Source organism: Trichechus manatus, unplaced genomic scaffold (assembly GCF_000243295.1).
Source record: "Trichechus manatus latirostris isolate Lorelei unplaced genomic scaffold, TriManLat1.0 scaffold00175, whole genome shotgun sequence".
Lineage (NCBI taxonomy): Eukaryota > Metazoa > Chordata > Mammalia > Sirenia > Trichechidae > Trichechus > Trichechus manatus.
Genome location: NW_004444111.1, coordinates 4,429,199 through 4,450,123, shown reverse-complemented (window position 1 = coordinate 4,450,123; position 20,925 = coordinate 4,429,199). Strand labels below are relative to the sequence as shown.

Sequence of the window (20,925 nt, the reverse complement as noted above, 5' to 3'; positions counted from 1 at the left end):
ATATACTATACCCTTTGGATAGCCCTGGTGGCCCAGTATTTAAGAGCTTGGCTGCTAACCAAAAGGTCAGCAGTTCAAATCCACCAGCCGCTCCTCGGAAACCCTATGGGGCATTTCAACTCTGTTCTATAGGGTCACTCTGAGTTGGAATCACTTCGACAGCATACAACAACAGCATAAAGCTATTCTATGACAGATGGCATCTCACATCATTGAGGATATATATGGTATTGGGACTACTTGAGCTAGGCAGGCATTTCTCAAGATAAGGCAGAATCCATACATCACATAGAATACCCCAGAAAACTCCAAAAAACTTCAAAGATGTAAATTTAAAATATGATACCACACAGACAATAGAAGAAAACATGGTAAATTCCTATGTAAATTTGGTGCCAAGGAGGCCTAGCTACGAATCGAACTTCAAAAGACAATTTATTAAAATTGAGAAAATGTATTATAGTTTTTAAAAATACACACTTCAAGGCAAAATAAGACAAAACAAAACCACTACAAACAAAGTTAAAAGATAATTGATAAACAGGAAAAAATATTTGCAGTTAATATGTCAAAAGGCTAATCTCTCTAATATATTAAGAGCTCTTATAAATTAAGAAGAAAAAAATCCAGCAACCCAGTGGACATGAACAATTCACATAAAAAGTAATAAAAAATTGCCCTTAAACACACAAAAATTATGTCAACCTCACTCATAATAAGAAAAGGTGAATTAAAAATTACACTGAAATGCCATTTCTCATTGGTAAGCATTCAAAAGTTTAACAGCATGCTCTGTAGGCAAGGTGTGGAGGAACAGACTCATAAATTGTTGGTGGGAGTACGAAAAGTTGCTGTCTTTACAGAGGCGCTGGCAATATTGACAAAAATTATAGAGGCATTTATACTTTGACTTGGTAATATCACTTCCAGCAATCTATCCTATTAATATACCTGCTCATATATGAAATGACATATATTCATCACATTATTATTCATTGTGACATTATTTGTAATAACAAAAAGTGTTAGCAGACGTGATGGACAGAAGAAAATGGATGCATGAGATATTTCTGATGGTAGACTTAATGGGACTTAATGATGGATTGGGGGTGGGGGGCAGTGAGGAGGGAAGAGCAAACAGCTTCCAGGCTTCCTACTTGAGGAACAAGGTTTTATGGTGGTGCCATTTACTGAAATATGGGGCACTAAAAGAAAAGCAACATTGTTTGGGAAGATAATAAATACTGTGTGACACATCATAGTAGGTAGACAGATACAAAGGCCCATTGCTCAAGGTAGACATCTGGACTAGTGATATAAATTTAGGATATGTTGACATTTTAAGCTATAAAAGTGGATGAGATGGGTTAAGGTGCGGGTGTAAAGTTCAGGTGAGAGGGCCCTGGAACAGGGTCCCAAGGAACATCAACATTTAAGAGCGCAGGAGTCAAATTCTGAGTGGTCAGGAAGGTCAAAAGATTCTGACTCACAGCAACCCCATAGAGTTTTCAAGGCTAGAAATACAGAGGCAGATTGCCACATCTTTCTGAGGAGCCGCTAATGGTTTCAAACTGCTGATCTTTTGTTAGCAGTCAATCACTTTAACAAAAGACAATAGCAGAGTGAACTGCAAAAACAAGGGTGTAATGTACAAGGTGAAATTGCATAAGAATGAAGTGTGACCAAACCAAAACCAAACCCACTGCCAGTGAGCGAGGCAATGACAGGAAGTGGAAGGAAGCCGATTTGTGGAATGGTTAAGGATTACTTGGTTGTATGGAAGACGAAATGTAGAGAAGTGTTTTGTTATTTTTTGCTCACCCAAAAGACATTTTTTTTACTTAATAATACCTTAGACTTAAATAGTCTTCACACATTTATCACACTTGAGGCTCACAACCACAACAGTCATCTGAGGCTGGCAGGACTTAGCACAGGTATGCATAAGAGAACCAGAACAATTTCAGGTACTCATGCCAGGCCTTCCAGCTAGAAAATTGCAAAACAAAGGGAGCAGCAAGGGCCAGGGTTCCTTTTCTTGCTACCTCACTCCTTGTCTATCAAGCTATGTGGCTCAGGAAGACCAAAGAATGGGGATTATTCAATTTCAGTGTATTCATTTACACCTGGCCTTCTTCTAGAAGGCATCTGAGATGACACACTGTAAGTTTTGTGCGTTTAAGTATACGCAGAGTGGAGTCCCTGGGTGGTGCAAAGGGTTAATGCTGCTAACCTAAAGGTTCCAGTCCACCCAGATGTACCTCAGAAGACCTGGTGAACTAGTTCAGAAAAATCAGTCACTGAAAACCCTATGGAACAGAGCCTACTCTGACATACAGAGGGTTGCCATGAGTCAGGCTGACTGGAAGGCAGCTGGTTTGGTTTGCTATATGCTGCACAGTGGTATTTACTGCATGTGGCTAAGCCCGCCTTTTCCTTCAGAGAATAATGGCCAACGGTTTTTAACGAAATGGGAAAGTTCCTAGGTATCTAATTAAAATTATTTCCTTTGTTATCAACAACATGTGGTGACCTTTATTTATTCCATTCTGTTTCCTCAACTGTAAAATACTAATTTGTGCACCTAGCCCTTTCTATGTTAAACGGGGATTTTGTTAACGCCTTGAAGTCTATTGAGTCTTTGGAAAAGACATGCTAATAACAACCACAATTTTACTCCTTAAAATTTTTAAAGAATCGAATGTAAAATGAAAGCGGTAGAGAAAGGGAAATTATCTGAATATTTCAGCTTCCCCAGTTCCACCGTTCCCACTTTGGGCCGTCGGACCGTCGGTTCTGCCCCCTCAGTGACCAGTGCCCGGCAAGGCCATGTCTTCGGCACCTCGGTGCGTAGTCCACGGCCTGGACGCACGTACCGCGCCGCCTCCTATCCAAACCCCTTGCTCCCGCCCTTGGTTCGCGGAGCTCTTCCCATTGTCCTTCAGGGCTCAACGTGAAAGGACACTATCGAGTTCAGTACGCTTTTGCACCTGGTTGGTTTAACTTTTTCCAGGAAACCCAGGAAGTCCAGTCTGGGCACGTTTGATGCTAAAGTCCCCCAGGGGCTGCTCCCCGCCACGGGATCCTGCATCTTCTCGAACCCCACAGTGATCTATTTTGCCCGGGAAAAGGGCTGTGCTGCACCAAATAAGACCACTCCCTTTCAATCCCAGCTCCGGGAATGCGCTGGCCTGGTGGGGTCTTTGCTGTTGTGTTCTTTAAAGTGGGAGAGAAGCTGGGGACGGAGAGGAGAGGCTTCAGATGAGAGAGGGGGAGAAGAATCCAGATTCCTCCAGGACAAGCGATCTGGACTATGATTTCCCCCAAAGATTCAGGAGACAGGAAACCTCAAACGCTGACAAACAATGGAAACACTACAAAAGGTCACCTCGGGCCCGCTCATCTACCGTCCTGCGGCGAGGAGAGCCTAGACACCCCCAACCCTCTCTCCACATACCACCCCGCAAGAGTAATCCCCGAAAGGCGCGTAGTCCTCTCTTTCACCTAAGGACACACACTTTCCGTCCTGTTCGCCCCGAGCGACTCCCCTTTCCGCGGCCTGAACGGGATACTGAGTCAAAAGTCGGACAGCAAATTCCTCGAGAATTGGCGAGAGGAGCCAAGGAACAACCCTGGCGTACGCAGCTTCCCAACTCGGACCCGGAGGCCACGGGTTTGGATGGGCGTCTACAGTTCTGCCTCTATGTGCCCTCGCTGATTACATCTACCGGAGGCACCTTACTCCTCCCCTTCTAGATAGCAGCGCCCAGGTCCCGATCGGCTTCCTGTCGACCCTCCCCCACCCCGAACCAACTCCATTTTTTCAGGGGTCCCCAAGGCCCATTAACCCCAGCTTTGCCCTCCACCCCCACTCCTGCTCCCCAGTTTCCCCTCTTCTCTCCAGTCGACCGAACGCGATGGCGGAGCGGCTGCTGCGCCGTGTCCCCTCGCCAGGAGCCGGTGATCCCGGCAGCCACTCACCATGAGGGTCAGCAGAAGCTGCCTGCAGAGGGCTCCGCTCGGGGAGCTCCAGGGTATGGCCGCCGCCATGGGAGAAGGCAGCGGGGCCGGTCGCGGGCCGGGGTTCCGGCAGGCCGGTGGGAGGGCTCGGCTGGGAGAGGTCGCTGCCGCCTGCGCTGGCCTCGCTGCGGAGGAGGAGTGCGGGGAGAGGAGGTGGAGCGCAGAGAGGCGCTTTTCTTCTGGGTTTCTCTGAGGCTCCTGTGTCTCTCCCAAGGGGCTTTTCCTCTGGCCGAGGGTGGGGCTCGAGACGAGTCTGAAAGGCACTGAGCGGCCCCTCCTTGGTATTAAGTCTTCATTTCTCTGAGAAAGCAATAGGTGGGAACTCCCTCTCGTCTCCACCCTGTTACCTGCGCTAGGTGTATTCTCTTCGGCGGACGCCACCTATGTTTCCCGTGTCACCCCCCGCCCCTCCGCCTGGAAGGATTAGGAGGCGGCCCTGCCCTGCAGAAGCCCTGACTGTACAAAGACTCACTCTCCCAGCGCGGCGAGAAGGGGCGCGGGTCCGGCGCGCTCCCCGGCCCAGTTCCGCCCTGCCCGCCGCCCTACGGGCCTTTCTAGGGGTGCAGCCGCCGCCTGCCGCGGTGCCTGCCCTGCGGTCAGTTACAGACACCAGTGGCGCGCGAGAAGTGAGGTTTTATGTCACAGCTGTCTTTAGCTTACATGGTAGAGGGTTGATTCCGGGGAGATTATTTTACACACTATTTACTGGGTGCTGTAGGCATCCAAGTGCGGTTACAGAGGACTTTAACCTGTGGCATACTTTTCTTTGGGATACTGATTTTTTTAGAGAGTTCATGGGCAATGTGAAATTGGCACAGGAAGATTACCATAACTTAAGAACAATCAATCAATAAACAAAAAAAATTTTTTTTCAAAAAAAAGATGAAGGTTATGGGAAAATAATAAAACCAAGGGCAAGTTAGTACGGCAAATGAACATCTTGGGGTCCTAGACGTTGACTAAATGGGCCACTAAATTTCTCCAAGAACCTCGCTTGTCTCAATTAAGGCGAGCTTGAGCCTTGTATAACTTATCTGCTGAATTAGACTCCTGAACATCTCCTACTGGAGATATCTCCCTTTCTTTACTCCTACTCCAAAACCAGAGCTTACGTGGGAAAAGAAACAGAATAGGCTAATTTACATTTTGATTTGAAGTGTACTTAAACTGGATGAATGATTGCTGCATTTAAGCTGGGAGAGTTAAAATATAAAAGTGGTATGTTTTCAGCTCTTCAGAAAGCAATGATCTGGCATTCTGAGTCACCCTCCTGCACCTCTTTTCAAGTACTGACTTAAGCCAGGTAAGTCTGACCACAAAGGAGAAATTTGTCTGTTCCATTTTGTTTGGTTTAAATCTCCTCAGTGATGTTTGGAGAGACCTGTTTGAAAAACTAACTATGACACTCACACTACTTCAGCTCTTGCAAACATTTCCCATCCTAATACCATTAAACACAGAGTCAAAATTATTTTAATATTGTGCATATATTTAAATCCCAAATTAATGTCAAACAATACATACATGCCTTATATTCTATGTATTAGTCCCACGCTCTGTCTTGTTACTGAATACCGCATAATGAGCCATCCTGTTGTTTCTTTATCTATAAAATTGTCATTGAAGCTTTGCTAGTAAAATAAGCTGGGGACATTAGTGTAAGGTCGTAGTTGACATCTTTCCATTTCTGTATTTTTTAACCCTCATGTTTTTCCGGCAATGATTATGAGCTGGACTCTCATAAATACACCTCATCCTATTAAGGATGACATCATGATCTCCACTGGGAAGCTTTTCAGATGACAGAAGCCAGCTAGTTTCAGGTTCTAGAAATCCACTCAGACTACCATCACAGCCCTTGACAATAAAACATTTCCAAACTCTTGCCTACCCTTTAACCTCTAATGCCTTAAGGGTGGCTCCTATTTTTCCTCATTCCAGAAAAGGGTGGAAGAGCGATTTGAATTCATCATAGATCCTTATTTTCATCTTTCACACTAGACAATTGATTGAGACTGTTAAAATGGTGATTTTTTTCCATCATGAAAAAAATGTCAAACAAATAAATGAAATATAAACTACTTAGAAAAAAAGGCTCAGTTTATTTAATGTATTTAAATGAGACTATATAGTTGCTGAAAGGGATTCCTCTATAAAAGAGTTTTGAAGTAACAGGCATAAATTTGAGAAGACAATGAAATATAGGTAAAAGTAATTTCTTTTAAAAAAAACATCTTTTGGCTATGAAGATGATTCTGTGGACTTGAACTGGCTTTCCATTGTGCTGTAGTAAAAGGCATCCCACACTAAGAGGAAGGAGTGACTTTCTTATGTCTTGGGCTGCTGAAGTAACTTTTGAGCCTTCAGCACTCCCATTTGTTAATGTAGGTAAAATAATACTGGATGCTGCCTAAAGTACCTTCCACATCTAAAATTAAACTATTTAGACTTCTTATGACAGATTTTTCGAGAATCATTTCTGGAAATGGGTCTTCCTTTCAGAGAGATCGTACAACGTCAAAGCCAGAATGCCCCTTACGGAGAAAATCTACAACCCAAGGTCCATGGGCCAAATCTTCCCTACCGAGCTTCACAATTTGCTAATTTCAGAAGCATATTAAACTAAGCATATTAAAGTCAACAAATAATTCCATTTACTCACTGATGTGTACATGGAGAAGGCTCTCCTTTTGCTGTGTGATTCCTGCCAGTCCTCCCACTGCTGGAGCCTGGGGAAGAAGGGCACAGAATGTGCACATGTAATGTTTAGGGCAGATTAACCTCGGCATGGCGTGTAACACAGAATGGAACCTAACAGCGAGGGAAACGCAGATGTAGGGAGAAAAAAAACGGAAGGGTATTGTCTGGTTACTTTATAGACGGGAGTAGAAAGGGAAACATTGTTAATCACAATAAAATGAGCACAACTGAAGTATTTCCTTCTCAGGGTTGTTGTGAGGATTAAATGATAGGTTGCATGAACAGAGCTGGCACATTCTAAGTGCTCCATAAATGCTAGTTAATACAGTTACCCACCACCTCACTCTTCCCCCATGCTGCTACTACATCTCTGCGACCTACTCAGATCACCCACCCCACCCCACCCCTATGAAAAAACCAACCAAACCCGTTGCTGTTGAGTGATTCCGACTAATAGCGACCCTATAGGACGGAGTAGAACTGCCCCATAGGGTTTCCAAGGAGCAGCTTGTAGATTTTAACTGCCGACCTTTTTTGGTTAGCAGACCTTAGGCTCCCTTTTTACTGTTCTTCCAAAATCTCTGCTTATGTGGCTCTTTGTCCTGGTCTGGGCCTGAATGCTAGCGCTGATTCACTCACCACTACCAAATCTTCAACTCCTTCCCCTTAACACCAACCCCAGGCCACATCTGACACGAAAGGGTTAGCTATGAAATAATAAAATTAGGTTTTGCAGTTTTTGTTACTTGTGTGCTTTTCTAAAATTCAGACATTTAAAAAAAAAAAAACCTTCCATAATGGGAGAATTTTTTTTTAATTTTTCATTGTTCAATAAGTAAGACATTTTTAAATGCTATTTCTATTTCTTTAAAGTTGGGTTTGTTTGTTTGTTTTTCCAAAATTGACCTCAATAAAACATATTGTACTAGTCAAACTCAATTTACATTACATTTCAAAGTATATTTTTTTAAATTAATCAAAGGTCAAGTGTGAAATAAAGTCAATCAATTCCTACACAGTTCCTTGCCCTGAGCAGGCTCTCAATAAAAACGTGTCATAAGCCAATGAACAAATTCTTAAGAATTCTTTAGAATAGGACTACAGATGCTTCACAACCTCTGGTCTGTCTTTAATAGATGTTGTTGACATACGCCCTCTAGGAATGTTAATATATCCTTCAAACTACAAAACTTTTATTAATTTGCTTTACTAATTAAATAATTTGACAAGTATTTATTGAGCATATACTACATCTCAGGCACTGTTCCAGGCACTGGGAATGCAGAGGTGAACAAGATAGAAAGGGCCTTTGCTTAAGGGAAGCACCTAATCAAGTATAAACATAACTGGGTAGGACAAGAATTCCTCTCAACCTGGAATTTACATCATGTTGAATCCTTTGAGAAAGAAAATTGAAAGAAGATAAACCTCGAGTTAAGTACAAAATGAGATATAAACAGCATTGTGTGAGGATGAAAAATTACAATATAAACAATCATTTGTTAATATTTGTTTATGGATTATGAAATGTCACCCTCTTCTTGAAGGACCAAGAGACAAGAAACTCATTATTTTGTGAGATAACCTGTTCCGTTTTGGAATGCATTTGCTCTTGACTTGTTATACGGCAGTGTCTCCTAGTTTCTTCCCTCCACTGCTGGCTGTGCCTATCATTCTTGGCTGGTTCACTCTACTCTATTTGACTTCTGAATTGTATTGCGCCTCTAGATTACCCTTCCTTCCTTCCTTCCTCCCTCCCTCCCTCCCTGCCTCTCCCTCTCTCCCTCCCTCCCTGCCTCCCTCCCTTCCTTCCTTCCTTTTTCCTTCCTGTGTGCCAGGGAATCACACATTGAAATGTCCTTAGGAGTCAGTCCTGTCACTAGTCATGTGATTGGAACTGAGGGTATACAATAGAATTTAGACGGGCGGGGATGCCTGTACCACCTGAGAGCTATCACATTAGAAAGAACTATTTAAACACATAAAAACTGCCTGTAGGCTGGATTTGCCAAAGGGCTGTCAGTCTTGAGCACTGTTGCATACGTGGGGAACCACTGAAAGGTTGTAAATCATGTAGCAATGAAGGCAAACATAGAAAACTTCCTTTTAATAGGAGGCAAGAGGAGACTGGAGGAATGGATGCCCGTTAGAAGACCACAGCAGATGTTTGGTCAAGAATCAGAGAAGCCTGGAATTAGGAGTGGGAGGTTTAGATAGAGGGGAGATGGAGTCAAATTAATCTACTGGACAAAATCAAGCAGGACTGGAGATTGATGAAATCCAATCATTCCCCAAACATTTACTCTGCCAGATATTTTGCTAGTGTCACTACACGCCACCCAACCCTGCCCTGCCCCGCTCCTACACATTCTCAGCAGAGTGGGTGTTCGAGGAAACAGTCTAGCAAAACAAAAACCTGTTTAAGTACTTCAAATCTTCCCTAGACGCTTCTGGAGCCATCCTTAACACACAGCAATCATCTTTCAACTCCTTTCTCCCCGTGGCTAACCTTCTCAATATCCTTTACGTAGTTTGCTGCTGGTTTCTGAAAAATTTAAATGTCTCTCTTTCTTACTTCCCACTTTCTACTTCCAACAACAATAAAACAAAATAACTTCAGATGAAAACCACATTGTCTTCTGTACTTTTCTCCCTCTATCTTTCTTCTGTTCATTTTATTTCACTCCACTAGTAAATTTCACTAGCTTATTGTTGATTAGCTTGATTTGCATAAGAAGATCTTAGAGTGGAGGTAGGGAGTGGTACAGGATGGGGGTTGAAAGGAAAAAGCTGTAAGGGAATGTCTTTATTGAGCAGAAGAAAGAAACGATGCTTTGAATATTCATACAGAAAAAATATTTTAAAAAATAGTCACACAGATAGAAAGCTAAATAAAAAGTAGTTTCTACCCTATATGAATTTCCAGTATTTTGGGATAGATTTGATTGGCTATTGAGAGTAACAGAAAGGAGGGTATCAGGTCTGTCCTTTATTTCCAACATTAAAACAGGAAGTTTCTCCCTGAAACTTCCAGAAATACCTGAAGTTCAAAATGTCCAAAACTGAAGCCACTACCTTCCCATAGCAAAATTGCTTTTTTTTTTTTGCTTTTCTCTTCATTACAGTTAATGGTTTCATGACCCCCTCCACTTGTTCAAGAAAGAAACGAAGGAGCCATCCTAGACACCCTCTCTTTGCCTCACCCGCTCATCTAATCAGTCTGTGGGATCATTGCTGTATTCAGTCTCTCACCTTTCATCTGGGCCATCGTTATTGGGCTTCCAGCTCTACAACCCCTCCTTCCGATCCTCCACAGCAGTGGTTTACAAACTGTGTCCTTTGAACTCTAGTGTTTCTTGTTTGTTTGTATTGTTTTGGTTTTGGTTGTATTGTTTTGGTTTTGGTTGTTTGGTTTTGTTTGAGAGTCCTTACTTCCACTTAAACTGAGTGCCTCGTCCCACATCGCCTAGAAAGCCTTCCCTGACTTTCCCACGCAAGGAAAGAGCTTCATCTTCTGTGTGCGCCCGAGTTTTTGGTATATGCCTCGTTATTACAACCTAGCAACGTTTTTTAATTATTAGATTCGTAAATTCAGTTTCTTCTGGAGTGCGATTTCTATTTACTGTATGCTTAGATAATTGCAAAGTTTTGGGTTTGACGTAATAAATGTTTGGACAGTTGGGGAGCCCCTGAGTGGCACAAACAGTTAAGTGCTTTGCTACTAACTAAAAGATTGGTGATTTGAAACCATGCAGAGGTACCTTGGAAGAAAGGCCTGGTGATCTACTTCTGAAAGCTCACAGGTGTTGAAAACACTATGGCGCGCAGTTCAACGGTATTTTTACACAAATAACACAGCCATTATACTTTTTTTTGCCAACCACACAACCCTCTAGCATGTTATTTTCCTAAGCGCGCTATGCGTGTTGTATGTGTGAGCACGTTATTTACATTGGCATGTTATTTGTGAGAAATGTGGTAACTCTGACACAGTTAGGGTCACCATGAGTCTAAATGGTCTCAAAGGCAACTGGCTTTGTTTTTGCTTTTGTTTTTGACAATTAGGTGGATGATAGTATTAGTAATAAAGATTGTTAGCTGGAGAAAGTGCTAGTTTGTGGAAAAGTTAATTAATTTGCTTTTAAAAGTACTGAGTTTGAGATTCCTACAGGTCATGGAGATGGGCATAATCAGTAAACAATATGAGTGTGGAATTCAAAAGAGAAGCCTGATCTAGCAATGCAAATTTGGTTAGTATTAATACATACATAGTGCAACTACAGATAAAAGCAACCCATATTTAACACACTGATTCTGGTACACAGAGCGCTTGCTCAGGGAGAGCTTTGAGAAGATGAGGAAGACCGTTGTGTCTCCTTCCTTTTTCTCACAGAAATTGATCAGCTGAAGATCAAAATTCACATTGTGGAAAAATGTGAACATGTGAAATATTTAACACAAATTCATAGGGATCATATTTTCCCTTTACGATTCAGAAGTTTTAAGCATCTTCCATTGAATTATAGGTATGAGAAGACCATTTAAAAAGAAATATTCAGGTGTTGATCACTGGTCAGACTTGACTTTAAATACTGGCTTTATCACAACCTAGCAACCTAATCTTCCTTAACTTGCTTAATGTCTCTTGGCCGTAGTAGGAAAAATAACACCTATGCTGTAATGTGCTGTACAAATTTCTTCAGCAAATATTTCTTGAGCTCCTTTCATGTTTCAGGCACTGTTCTAGTCCCAAAGATCCCTGTCCTCATGGAGCTTACACTCTAATATGAGTCCACGGAGAGAAAAAAAATAAACAATTAACATAATGAAAAGGAAAATTATATTGTAAGTCAAACGGCAACGTAATTCATTTTATACTGAAAATTTACATAGTGCAAGTAGTCACAAACTCCAGTTCCTGCTGTGGCCAGGAAAGAAACTAAAGTAAATAAGGCAGGTTGTTGAAAAGAGCAGCTGTTTTTTATTCTACTTTTGAGAGAGATAATAGTATACATAAATATATCTCTTCTTTCCCCCACATCTGCTTTCAGAAAACAATAGGGCAAGTGTCGTGATAAAATACCAATTGACAGCCTTCCTGTCTGAGACTTGAATGGCAAGCTGTAGAGGGTACTGTCTGGAGAGAAGACCACTAGTTACCTCCAGCCACCAGTCCAGTGTTGCCAAAAACTCAAACCCACTTCTGCTGAGTCGATTCCAACTCATGGCAACCCCATGTGTTCCGGAGTAGAACAGCCGGATAGGATTTTCTTGGCTGTAATCTTTACAGAAGCAGATGGCTAGGCCTTTCTTCTGTGGCCCCACTGGGTGGATTTGACCTGCTAACCTTTGGTTAGTAGTTGAGAGCAAACCATTTGCACCACCCATGGACCTCCAGTGTTACCAGGTCTTCCAGTTTTTCAAGAGATGTCACAAATTTGCACTTTAGGTAAAATTTCCTGATTTTTAATGTAGCAATTTATTCATAATTTTTTTCAAATATAAAAGCCCACGCTCCCCTCCCCCAAAGAAGTTTGCACCATATCACATATGTCCTAAGGATATAATCAGATTTGAATCTCTGAAAAAACCTGATGCTTCATTTCTGTGACTTGATAAGTAAGTTTTTTGCTCTGCCATATTTTATGAAACTCATCAAGGGAAAGAGCATGGCCCTCCATTCTAAATATATAGCCCCTTAACTATATGTACGGGTAACAGATTTTGCTAAGAATCATATTGACCTGAGTCAGGGTTACATTGGTGTCTTAGTCATCTAGTGCTGCTATAACAGAAATACCACTAGTAGACGACTTTAACAAAGAGAAATTTATTTTCTCACATTCTAGTAGGCTAGTAGTCCAAATTCATGGCATCATCCCTAGGGGAAGTCTTTCTCTCTGTGTTGGCTCTGGAGGAAGGTCCTTGTCATCAATCTTCCCTTGGTCTGGGAGCTTCTCAGAGCAGGAACCTCTGGTCCAAAGCACGCGTTCTGCTCCTAGAGTGGCTTTCTTGGTGGTATGAGGTCCCCCATGTCTCTCTGCTTGCTTCTCTCTTTTATATCTCAAAAGAGATTGGCTTAAGACACTATCTAATCTTGTAGATCTCATCAGTATAACTGCTGATAATCCATCTCTTTAACATCATAGTGATAGGATTTACAACACATAGGGAAATCACATCAGATGACAAAATGGTAGACAATCATACAATACTGGGAATCATGACCTAGCCAAATTGACAGATATTTGAGGGGGACACGATTCAATCTATGACAATGGTTAAGAAGAAAAAACAGTATTCCTCCTGCATATTTATCCCTAGTTTACCTAACATTATTAACAAACCTCTTCATTAGTTACCTGTTGCTGTCAAGTTGATTCTGACTCATAGTGACCCTATAGGACAGAGTAGAACTGCACCATAGGGTTTCCAAGGAGTGGCTGGTGGATTCGAATTGCTGACCTTTTGGTTAGCAGATGAACTCTTAACCACTGCACCACCAGGGCTCCTCATTAGTTACAGTGCCCTGATTTTGTCGACACAGCGATGTGCTCACTGAAAACCACATTTCTCACTATCCTTTGCAGATAGAGATGGACTAAGTTTTCCCAAGGATATTCAGGCGAAAGTTGTTGGGGGGAGCATCTGGAAGAGCTCCCTGAAAAGAAGGGCTTCCTCTTCCCCTTTCTTTCTGTTTCAGACCCAGAAGTAATGGCTGCAGTCGCATTAGCCATCTTGTGACTTTGAAGTAATCTGTACAAAGGATCTTTGAGCAGAAAGAGAAGGGTCCTGGGACATAGACAACATTAAGAAGCCTCCATACAAGTCCAGGGAACCCTGGTGGCACAGTGGTTAAGAGTTCAGCTGCTAACCAAAAGGTCAGCAGTTCAAATCCAGCAGGTACTCCTTGGAAACCATCTGGGGCAGTTCTACTCTGTCCTATAGGGTCACTATGAGTCGGAATCGACTCAATGGCAACAGGTTTTTTGGGTTGTACGAGTCCAAGACTCTGAACTTCTTTTATATTGTTGTTGTTAGCTGCCCTTGAGTCGGTCACTGACGCACTGAGACTCCATCCACACAAGGGAATGAAATGATGCCTTGGTCTTGCACCATCCCTATAATCGGTTGCAGATCTTTGTGATCCATATGGTTACATAGATCACCAGGCCTTTCTTCATAGTAGGTCTTAGTCTTGAAGGTCTGCTGAAACCTGCTGAGCATCAGAGTAACACACAAGCCTCCAGTGACAGACGGGTGATGGTTGTCCATGAGGTGCATTGGCCAGAAATCAAGCCTAAGTCTCCGGCATAGAAGGCAAGAATTCTACCATTGAACCACCAATGCCCCCTCTTTTACATTAGGAAAAAAACAAAAACAAAAAAACCCTGTTGTTTAAGCCATTTTCATGTTTCTGTTACCAGCAGCCTAATGAGAATTCTGGCTGATTGCACTGAGGTTTTTAAACTACTTTCTTATATTGCTCATGATGTTGAACAGTAAAATTCCAGTGCAGTCAATGAGCATTTCGAATCACTTATTTGTCATACAGCACACAATAAAATTGTCTTCTCAGTCACATGTTGAAACCTCGGCAACTCCCTGCGTCTATTAAACCCACCTTTACTCATTTTGAAGTCTATTTAGGTAGACATACAAAAAAAGTTTAGGTTGTGATGGAAATGCATTGGGCTAATTAATAGGAAAAATAAATTTTATTCAGTTTTATTTATCTTTCTATTGATTAACTGATAAATGGGAACATGCCTCAAGGCTATTAGAATGCAGCCGAATACTGAATCTCTCAGACACAAGGGGACACACCTATTCTACCACACGGTTCGTAGGGACAGAGGAGAAAATGGTGGAAATAGTGTCCCATATTTTAAAAGCCGTGGCTTTCGGCACTGTTTTCATCTATATGCTTAATTTAATACTACAACTAAATACTAAATACCATTTATATGTATTTTTTTTTTTTTAAAAAAAACACCTTGTCAAGCACACACGTAAGGGAGAATGCAGTAATGAATAAAAGAGTCCCTGCTTTGAAAAACATACAGTCTAGCTGATAAAGCCAAAAAATAAAATCCCTTGATTATTGAAGGGATTGAAATATACGAGGCTCAATGACTTAATAAAGACGGTATAACAGGTTGATAAAATAATCCAGGTCCCCTGACTCCTAGATCTGTGGCTTTCCACAAAATCAGGCTTAGAGAAGACAGAGACAGTATTTTCAAGGTATTGTTACGTGCGATCGAGTGTATTTCGACACATAGCAACCCCGTGAGACAGAGCAGAACTGCCCCATAGGGTTTTCTAGGCTGTAATCTTTACAGGAGCAGATCAGGTTTTTCTCCCACGGAGTTGCTGGGTGGGTTCGAACTGCCAGCCTTTCCATTAGCAGTCAGCACTTAACCGTTATGCTACCAGCGCTCCTTGTATCTTCAAGTAAACTATTTAGTATACTTTTTAAAATTCCCATGAAAGAATTAGTACTTCCCTATGCTTCAAGGCTGTTTAGAGAATGCTGAATTATCTTTGTGTTATGATTATATGAGAAAAGGCTCACAAGTTTTAAGAACTCTTAGTCAAAAGAAAATGAGTTCCTGAGGCAGATTAACGTCATTGAATGGTAACTTGGGTAAATCAATTATTTCCATTCAATCTATTTTCTCTCCCTGTATCGATTAGATTTAGCTACATATACTGGAAAACCTAAAATTTCATTGGCTTAAACACACAGGTTTATTCACTCACATGAATAAATCCAGAGGCAGAAAGCCCAGTGCTAGTTAGGGAGCTCTACAAAGTCATCAGGGATCCAGTCTCCTATCTTTATTATGTTCCACCATTCTTAGCACATGGCTTCCACTCTGAAGCTCACAAAATGGCTGCTTGGGCACCAAACATCACGTCTGCATTTGACAGCATGAAGCAGAAATGAAGGAAACAACAACAAAAATCTTCCAGCTGAATCAGCTCCCTCTAAGACACCTACACAGAAGACTCATAGACAGCATTTTGATTTGCTTCGCATTGGCCACAATTTAGAACATCATCACACTTAGTTCAAGAGGGATGGGAAATAATTCAGGCTTGATTCCCAGCCAATGACCTCATACACAGCCACCACCTGTCTGTCAGTGGAGATCCGCGTGTTGCTATGATGCTGAACAGTTTTCAGCGGAACTTCCAGGCTAAGACGGTCTAGAAAGAAAGGCCTGTGATCTACTTAGGCATATCAGCCAATGAAAACCCTATGCATCACAACGGTCTGATCCATAACGGATAATGGGGGTGGCACAGGACCGAGCAGCGTTTAGATTTAGTTCTGTTGTGCATGGGATATCCATGAGTCAGGGGCTGACTCTGTAGCAGATATCAGCAACAATAGTTACACACATCGCCATCCTGAATGAAATCTGAGCTTCGTCTTTAAGAAAGAAAAGGTTGAGAGGATAGTTGGTAGATAGCCCGTGGTCTCTGACATGACCCCTTCAAAATATCAAGGGACTTGTGTTTTTCAGTGGCGAGTTTCCTCTTAACATTTAATTTTAAATATATTTAATATTAAAACAACTCTGGAAACTTGTCTTATTTTTCTTCTACCTGATTTCACAGTCTGAAATAAAAAGGAACAATCGTGATAGAACACGGTTATATAACGCACCACAACTGGTGTAGACAGTTTCTCAGCCACAACTATGACACTTGAAGGCAGCTACACCCACAAAAATAAAACCTCAAAAAATGTGCATAATTATAAGCAGGCCCTTTAAGAAAAGACTACATGGAGATACCTATTTGTTAAAATTATCTCCGTTTTTAACGGGCGTTGTTACTAAAGCTATCGGGGTTATTCAGGTTGGTTTTTAAGCATAATTTGGCAAATTTGTTGGATAGGTCTGACCAAAAACAACTAATATCAAAATGTGATTTTTCTTAATTATGGGTTAGCAAAATATCCACCCACTGCCATTGAGTCGATTCAGACTCATAGCGACCCTATAGGTCAGAGTAGAACTGCCCCAGACGGTTTCCAAGGAGAACCTGATGGATTCAAACTGCTGACCTTTTGGTTAACAGACGAACTCTTAACACTGTGCCACCAGGGCTTCAACCACCATGTTACCAGGGCAAAATAAATGAAGTAAATAAAGTGACAATGAATGTATGTATCCTTTACCTAAATTTGGTTAAATTGTGTGTTGCTGTATACCGTCCAATATATGGCCCTGTTACAAGTTTATAGAGATTCAATGATCATGGTACATAAAAATTGAGAGGGGTGAGGTTTGTTGCTTTATGGGTAGTGAGAAAAGGTCTGGAATTTGGGTCACCAGCTGAGCTAGGACAAATTTTAAGTACTGTATTGCTGCTATGGAACTGCTTCCTGAGGCTATTTTTGGTGTTCATTCTGCTAATTGGCTAATTGTGTCGTTCACTTGCCTTTTAGCTTTCACTGCTTGTCCAGTCATCTGATCATCTATGCAGTGCTTCTCAAAGTTTCAGATGCATATGGATCTCCTGGAGAATCTGGTCAAAATACAGATTTTGAGTCAAGAGGTCTAGGGTGGGGCCTGAGAAGCTGCTTTTCTAACAAGCTCTCGGGTGATGATTGATGTTGCTGATCTGCAGACAACACTGTCAAAGAGCTAGGTACTGAGGTGACGGATACCATCAGAGCAGGCATTCTCAAACTGGAGCGTGCATCAGAAATACCTGGAGGGCTTGTTAAAACACAAATTGCTTGGCCCCACTCGAGAGTTTCTGGCTAGGAGACCTGGGGGAGGGAAGGACCCCAAAATTTGCGTTTCTAACAAGTTCCCAGGTGATGCTGATGCTACTGGTCTAGGAATCATGGTTTGAAAACCACTGGTTTAGAAATTTAGAGTATGGATCTCAAAGTGGTGAGAAATATGGTAGGATTAGATCAGTATGGTATCCTTGTAGGAGAGATACTATGCCTATAATGTTTTTGCGAATTTGGCTTTTAAGGGAGACTCTGAACTGTATAAATATCATCTACCCGTTAATTCATAAGTTTTCTAAATATTTCAGAAAAGGCAAAGCTAAAACAAGGCAATTCTTTCATTTCCACTTTGGCCAACAGGGATTCTTTTGGTTCTTCTTGAACTGTAAAACCAAAAACCCCTATTGTCCTCAAGTCGATTCTGACTCACAGTGACTCTATAGGATAGAGTATAACTGCCCGTAGGGTTTCCAAGGCTATAATCTTGACAGAAGCAGACTGCCACAAACTGCCACATCTTTCTCCCGTGGAGGAGCTGGTGGGTTCAAACTGCCGACTTTTCCAGGTATTTTCAATGCAGCCGAGCATTTTAACCACCGTGCCACCAGGGCTCCTTTCTTGAACTATACCCAAAAAACCCCAAACCCATTGCCGTCAAGTCAGTTACGACTCATAGCCACCCCATAGGACAGAGTAGAACTGCCCTAGAAGGTTTCCAAGGAGCGGCTGGTGGATTGGAACTGCTGACCTTTTTGGTTAGCAGCCTAAGCTCTTAACCGCTGTGCCACCAGGGCTGCTTGCTCCAGCTATACCTGCTAGAAAATAACTCTGTTCTTGTCAATTGCCGTCAAGTGGATTCCAACTGTTGGTGATCCTATGTGTGCAGACTAGAACTGCTCCATAATGTTTTCAAAGCTGTGATCTTTTAAAAACAGATCACCAGGCCTGTCTTCTGAGGTACCTCTGAGTGGATTTGAACTGCCAACCTTTCGGCTAGTAGTCGAGTGCTTAACTGTTTGCACCACCCAGGTAAAATTGCACATCTCTGAAAAGAAGCCTTGACATTTCTTTTTAATATTAATGATTCCACTTTATATTATTTAAAATACTCTAACCATGGACAAGTGAAAACTTCATAATTATAGGTATTAGTTGCTACACGTGGGAGAATAAATTTAAAAAGATTTTGAAATCCTATATAGTCTTAGAACAAATCCAGACCAATGGAAGGCCATATTTGTTTTTCATCTTTCTCTCTCTAAAGTTATGAACTAAATAACTTTCAACTCTGTAGTTTGGTTTTATCAAATGACATTTTACTCCTATTGAGCAAAAAATTTACATTAAGAATTAGGGATTGTAAAATCACTTGATTTATCGTCACAAAAGTTGTTTATTATAAATAAACTTGGCACATTTGTTTTTATAAGGTTTTTTATACACTTAGTTTATTTGTATATATTTGAAAGTAATTATTGTTTTATTGTTTGCAATAAGAATTTGAGGTCATTTATGTTCAGTTTTTATTTTTTGTGAAACACTACCCTTTCAAAGAGTTTAAAAAAAATTATGCTCACTTCATTTTATTGGGCCCTATGAAACATAAAAGGGCCCATCTATTCTTAGTTATGCTTTCTCCTGCTGTACTTTTTTTTTCTTTTCAATATCTGGGCAAATACAACATTGCTTCAGGTTTTTTAGAAAGGCAAATAAAAGAGATTAGAAAGATGCAGTAATACATTGTTTGTTTCTTTAGTCTAATTTCATTTAGATTTTTCAATTAGCACAGGACTTACAACTAACAGACTATGAAAAGGGAGTTTGTATCACGTTACTGTGATAATAAAAATCCTCATCTGTTTTTTTTTTTTTAATTGTGATTTAGGTGAAAGTTTACAGAGCAAATTAGTTTCTCATTAAAAAACCCTCACCTTTAAAACATTTATTCTGAACATATTCCAAGTAGCATAGCATATGACATTTTCTGCAAGTAAACTTATGCAGAGATAACAAGATTTATAAAATATTTTTAATAAATTTAGGAGAGATTAAAAGCTCAATAAGCTTAAGAAAGCATTTAATGAAGCACATTTATAATAATTATATCAATTTTCACCTATCTTGGTGTTCCCATGAAATTTTTTCACATGAAATAGTTTGTGACCTAAATCAAGAGAAGGAAAAATTTAATTGTAGATTTTTCTCTTACCATAGTTTTAAGTACAGAAAAAAAAAATCATAGCTGTTAACTTATTGACAATTAATTAACTGACAACTTACATGAAATAAATTCATAAGATATAATGTTTTATTAACAGATGGAATTTGTAAACAGTCTGATAGAGTTTCATGAGTTTCATCCATCATAAAATTAACATTTTATTTTGCGTTTAAGTAGAGAATGACTTTAAATTGCTCAACTAAGACAAAAGACAGTCATAGTTCCTCCATGAGTAAACGATATTTGGAATATATTTTAAATAGCCAAAGCTGCTTAATACAAGTTAATTCCCCACACTTTAAATCCTTTTAATGCTTTTATAGTATCTTCCCTTGTTGACTGAGAAATCCACTAGGCAATTAATTGTACTTTATGTTCAGATATTAATTGTCTCTTCCACACTTAAGCAAGTATAAGAAAAATATGAAGAAACAAACAAACACGTGTAAGTTAATTTGGGAGCTAAGGATATCATTTAATTGCTCAGAAAGCATTCTACACCTGCATTCAAGAAAATAACTTATTGTGATATTATGACGTATCTCCAAATTTATAACATAGTATTCTCACATATCAAAACTCGTATCATTTTCCATGTACAACATTGTGTACATCAGACAACAGAAATTGCATTACCAAAATAGATTATTTCACTCACGACAGAAGAGAGCCAAGCACTGAGCTCTGAGGCTCCTGAAAAAAAGTCAGTACTGGGAACATCTCCGCAGGGTGAAAAATGTAGTGAGAATGTGGCTTTCATTCACCAAACCAAAGACTACATCTAAGAATACTTAAAATTCCTTCAATGCAGAGCCATTCAATTAGAGAGAAAGCAATTCTCTGGCACCAAAGAAACGATTCTTCCCAAGGTTTTGAAGAAAATATTTAATTTGCACATCTGAAATGAAAATTCACTTTTAATTAGCCTCCACAATACCCAGCTCTCCCACATACTCTTCCATAGAAACATAGTAACATAAGTTTTCAAGGAGTTATAAGAATAGCTTTGACATAGTTATGAATGTCTAAGTCTTCAATTAGAAGGTACAAGAAAGCACAGAGTACAGTCCTGAAACGGGAAATATATACATGTATATAAAAGAAAATTAACAAACTAAACCTTTTTGTATAGAAAACATTGAAGTTATATTAGAACTAGGAAAATTTAGGGGCGCCTCCTATTTATAATAGCTTTGTCTATACATGACTCGAAGTTTGCCTC

At 40.6% G+C, this 20,925-nt stretch overlaps 1 protein-coding gene across 2 annotated transcripts in view; it reads right to left on the bottom strand.

The window, feature by feature from the left end:
• The window catches only part of LOC101349838 (desmocollin-2), a 34,307-nt gene extending 30,257 nt beyond the window's left edge, over window positions 1-4,050 (bottom strand). For both annotated transcript variants that reach the window (XM_004386897.2, XM_004386898.1), the window contains exon 1: window positions 3,982-4,050. In XM_004386897.2, coding sequence (XP_004386954.1) covers window positions 3,982-4,050 — 69 coding nt within the window. The remainder of the gene's footprint in view (window positions 1-3,981) is intronic.
• Window positions 4,051-20,925: the final 16,875 nt, after the last annotated feature.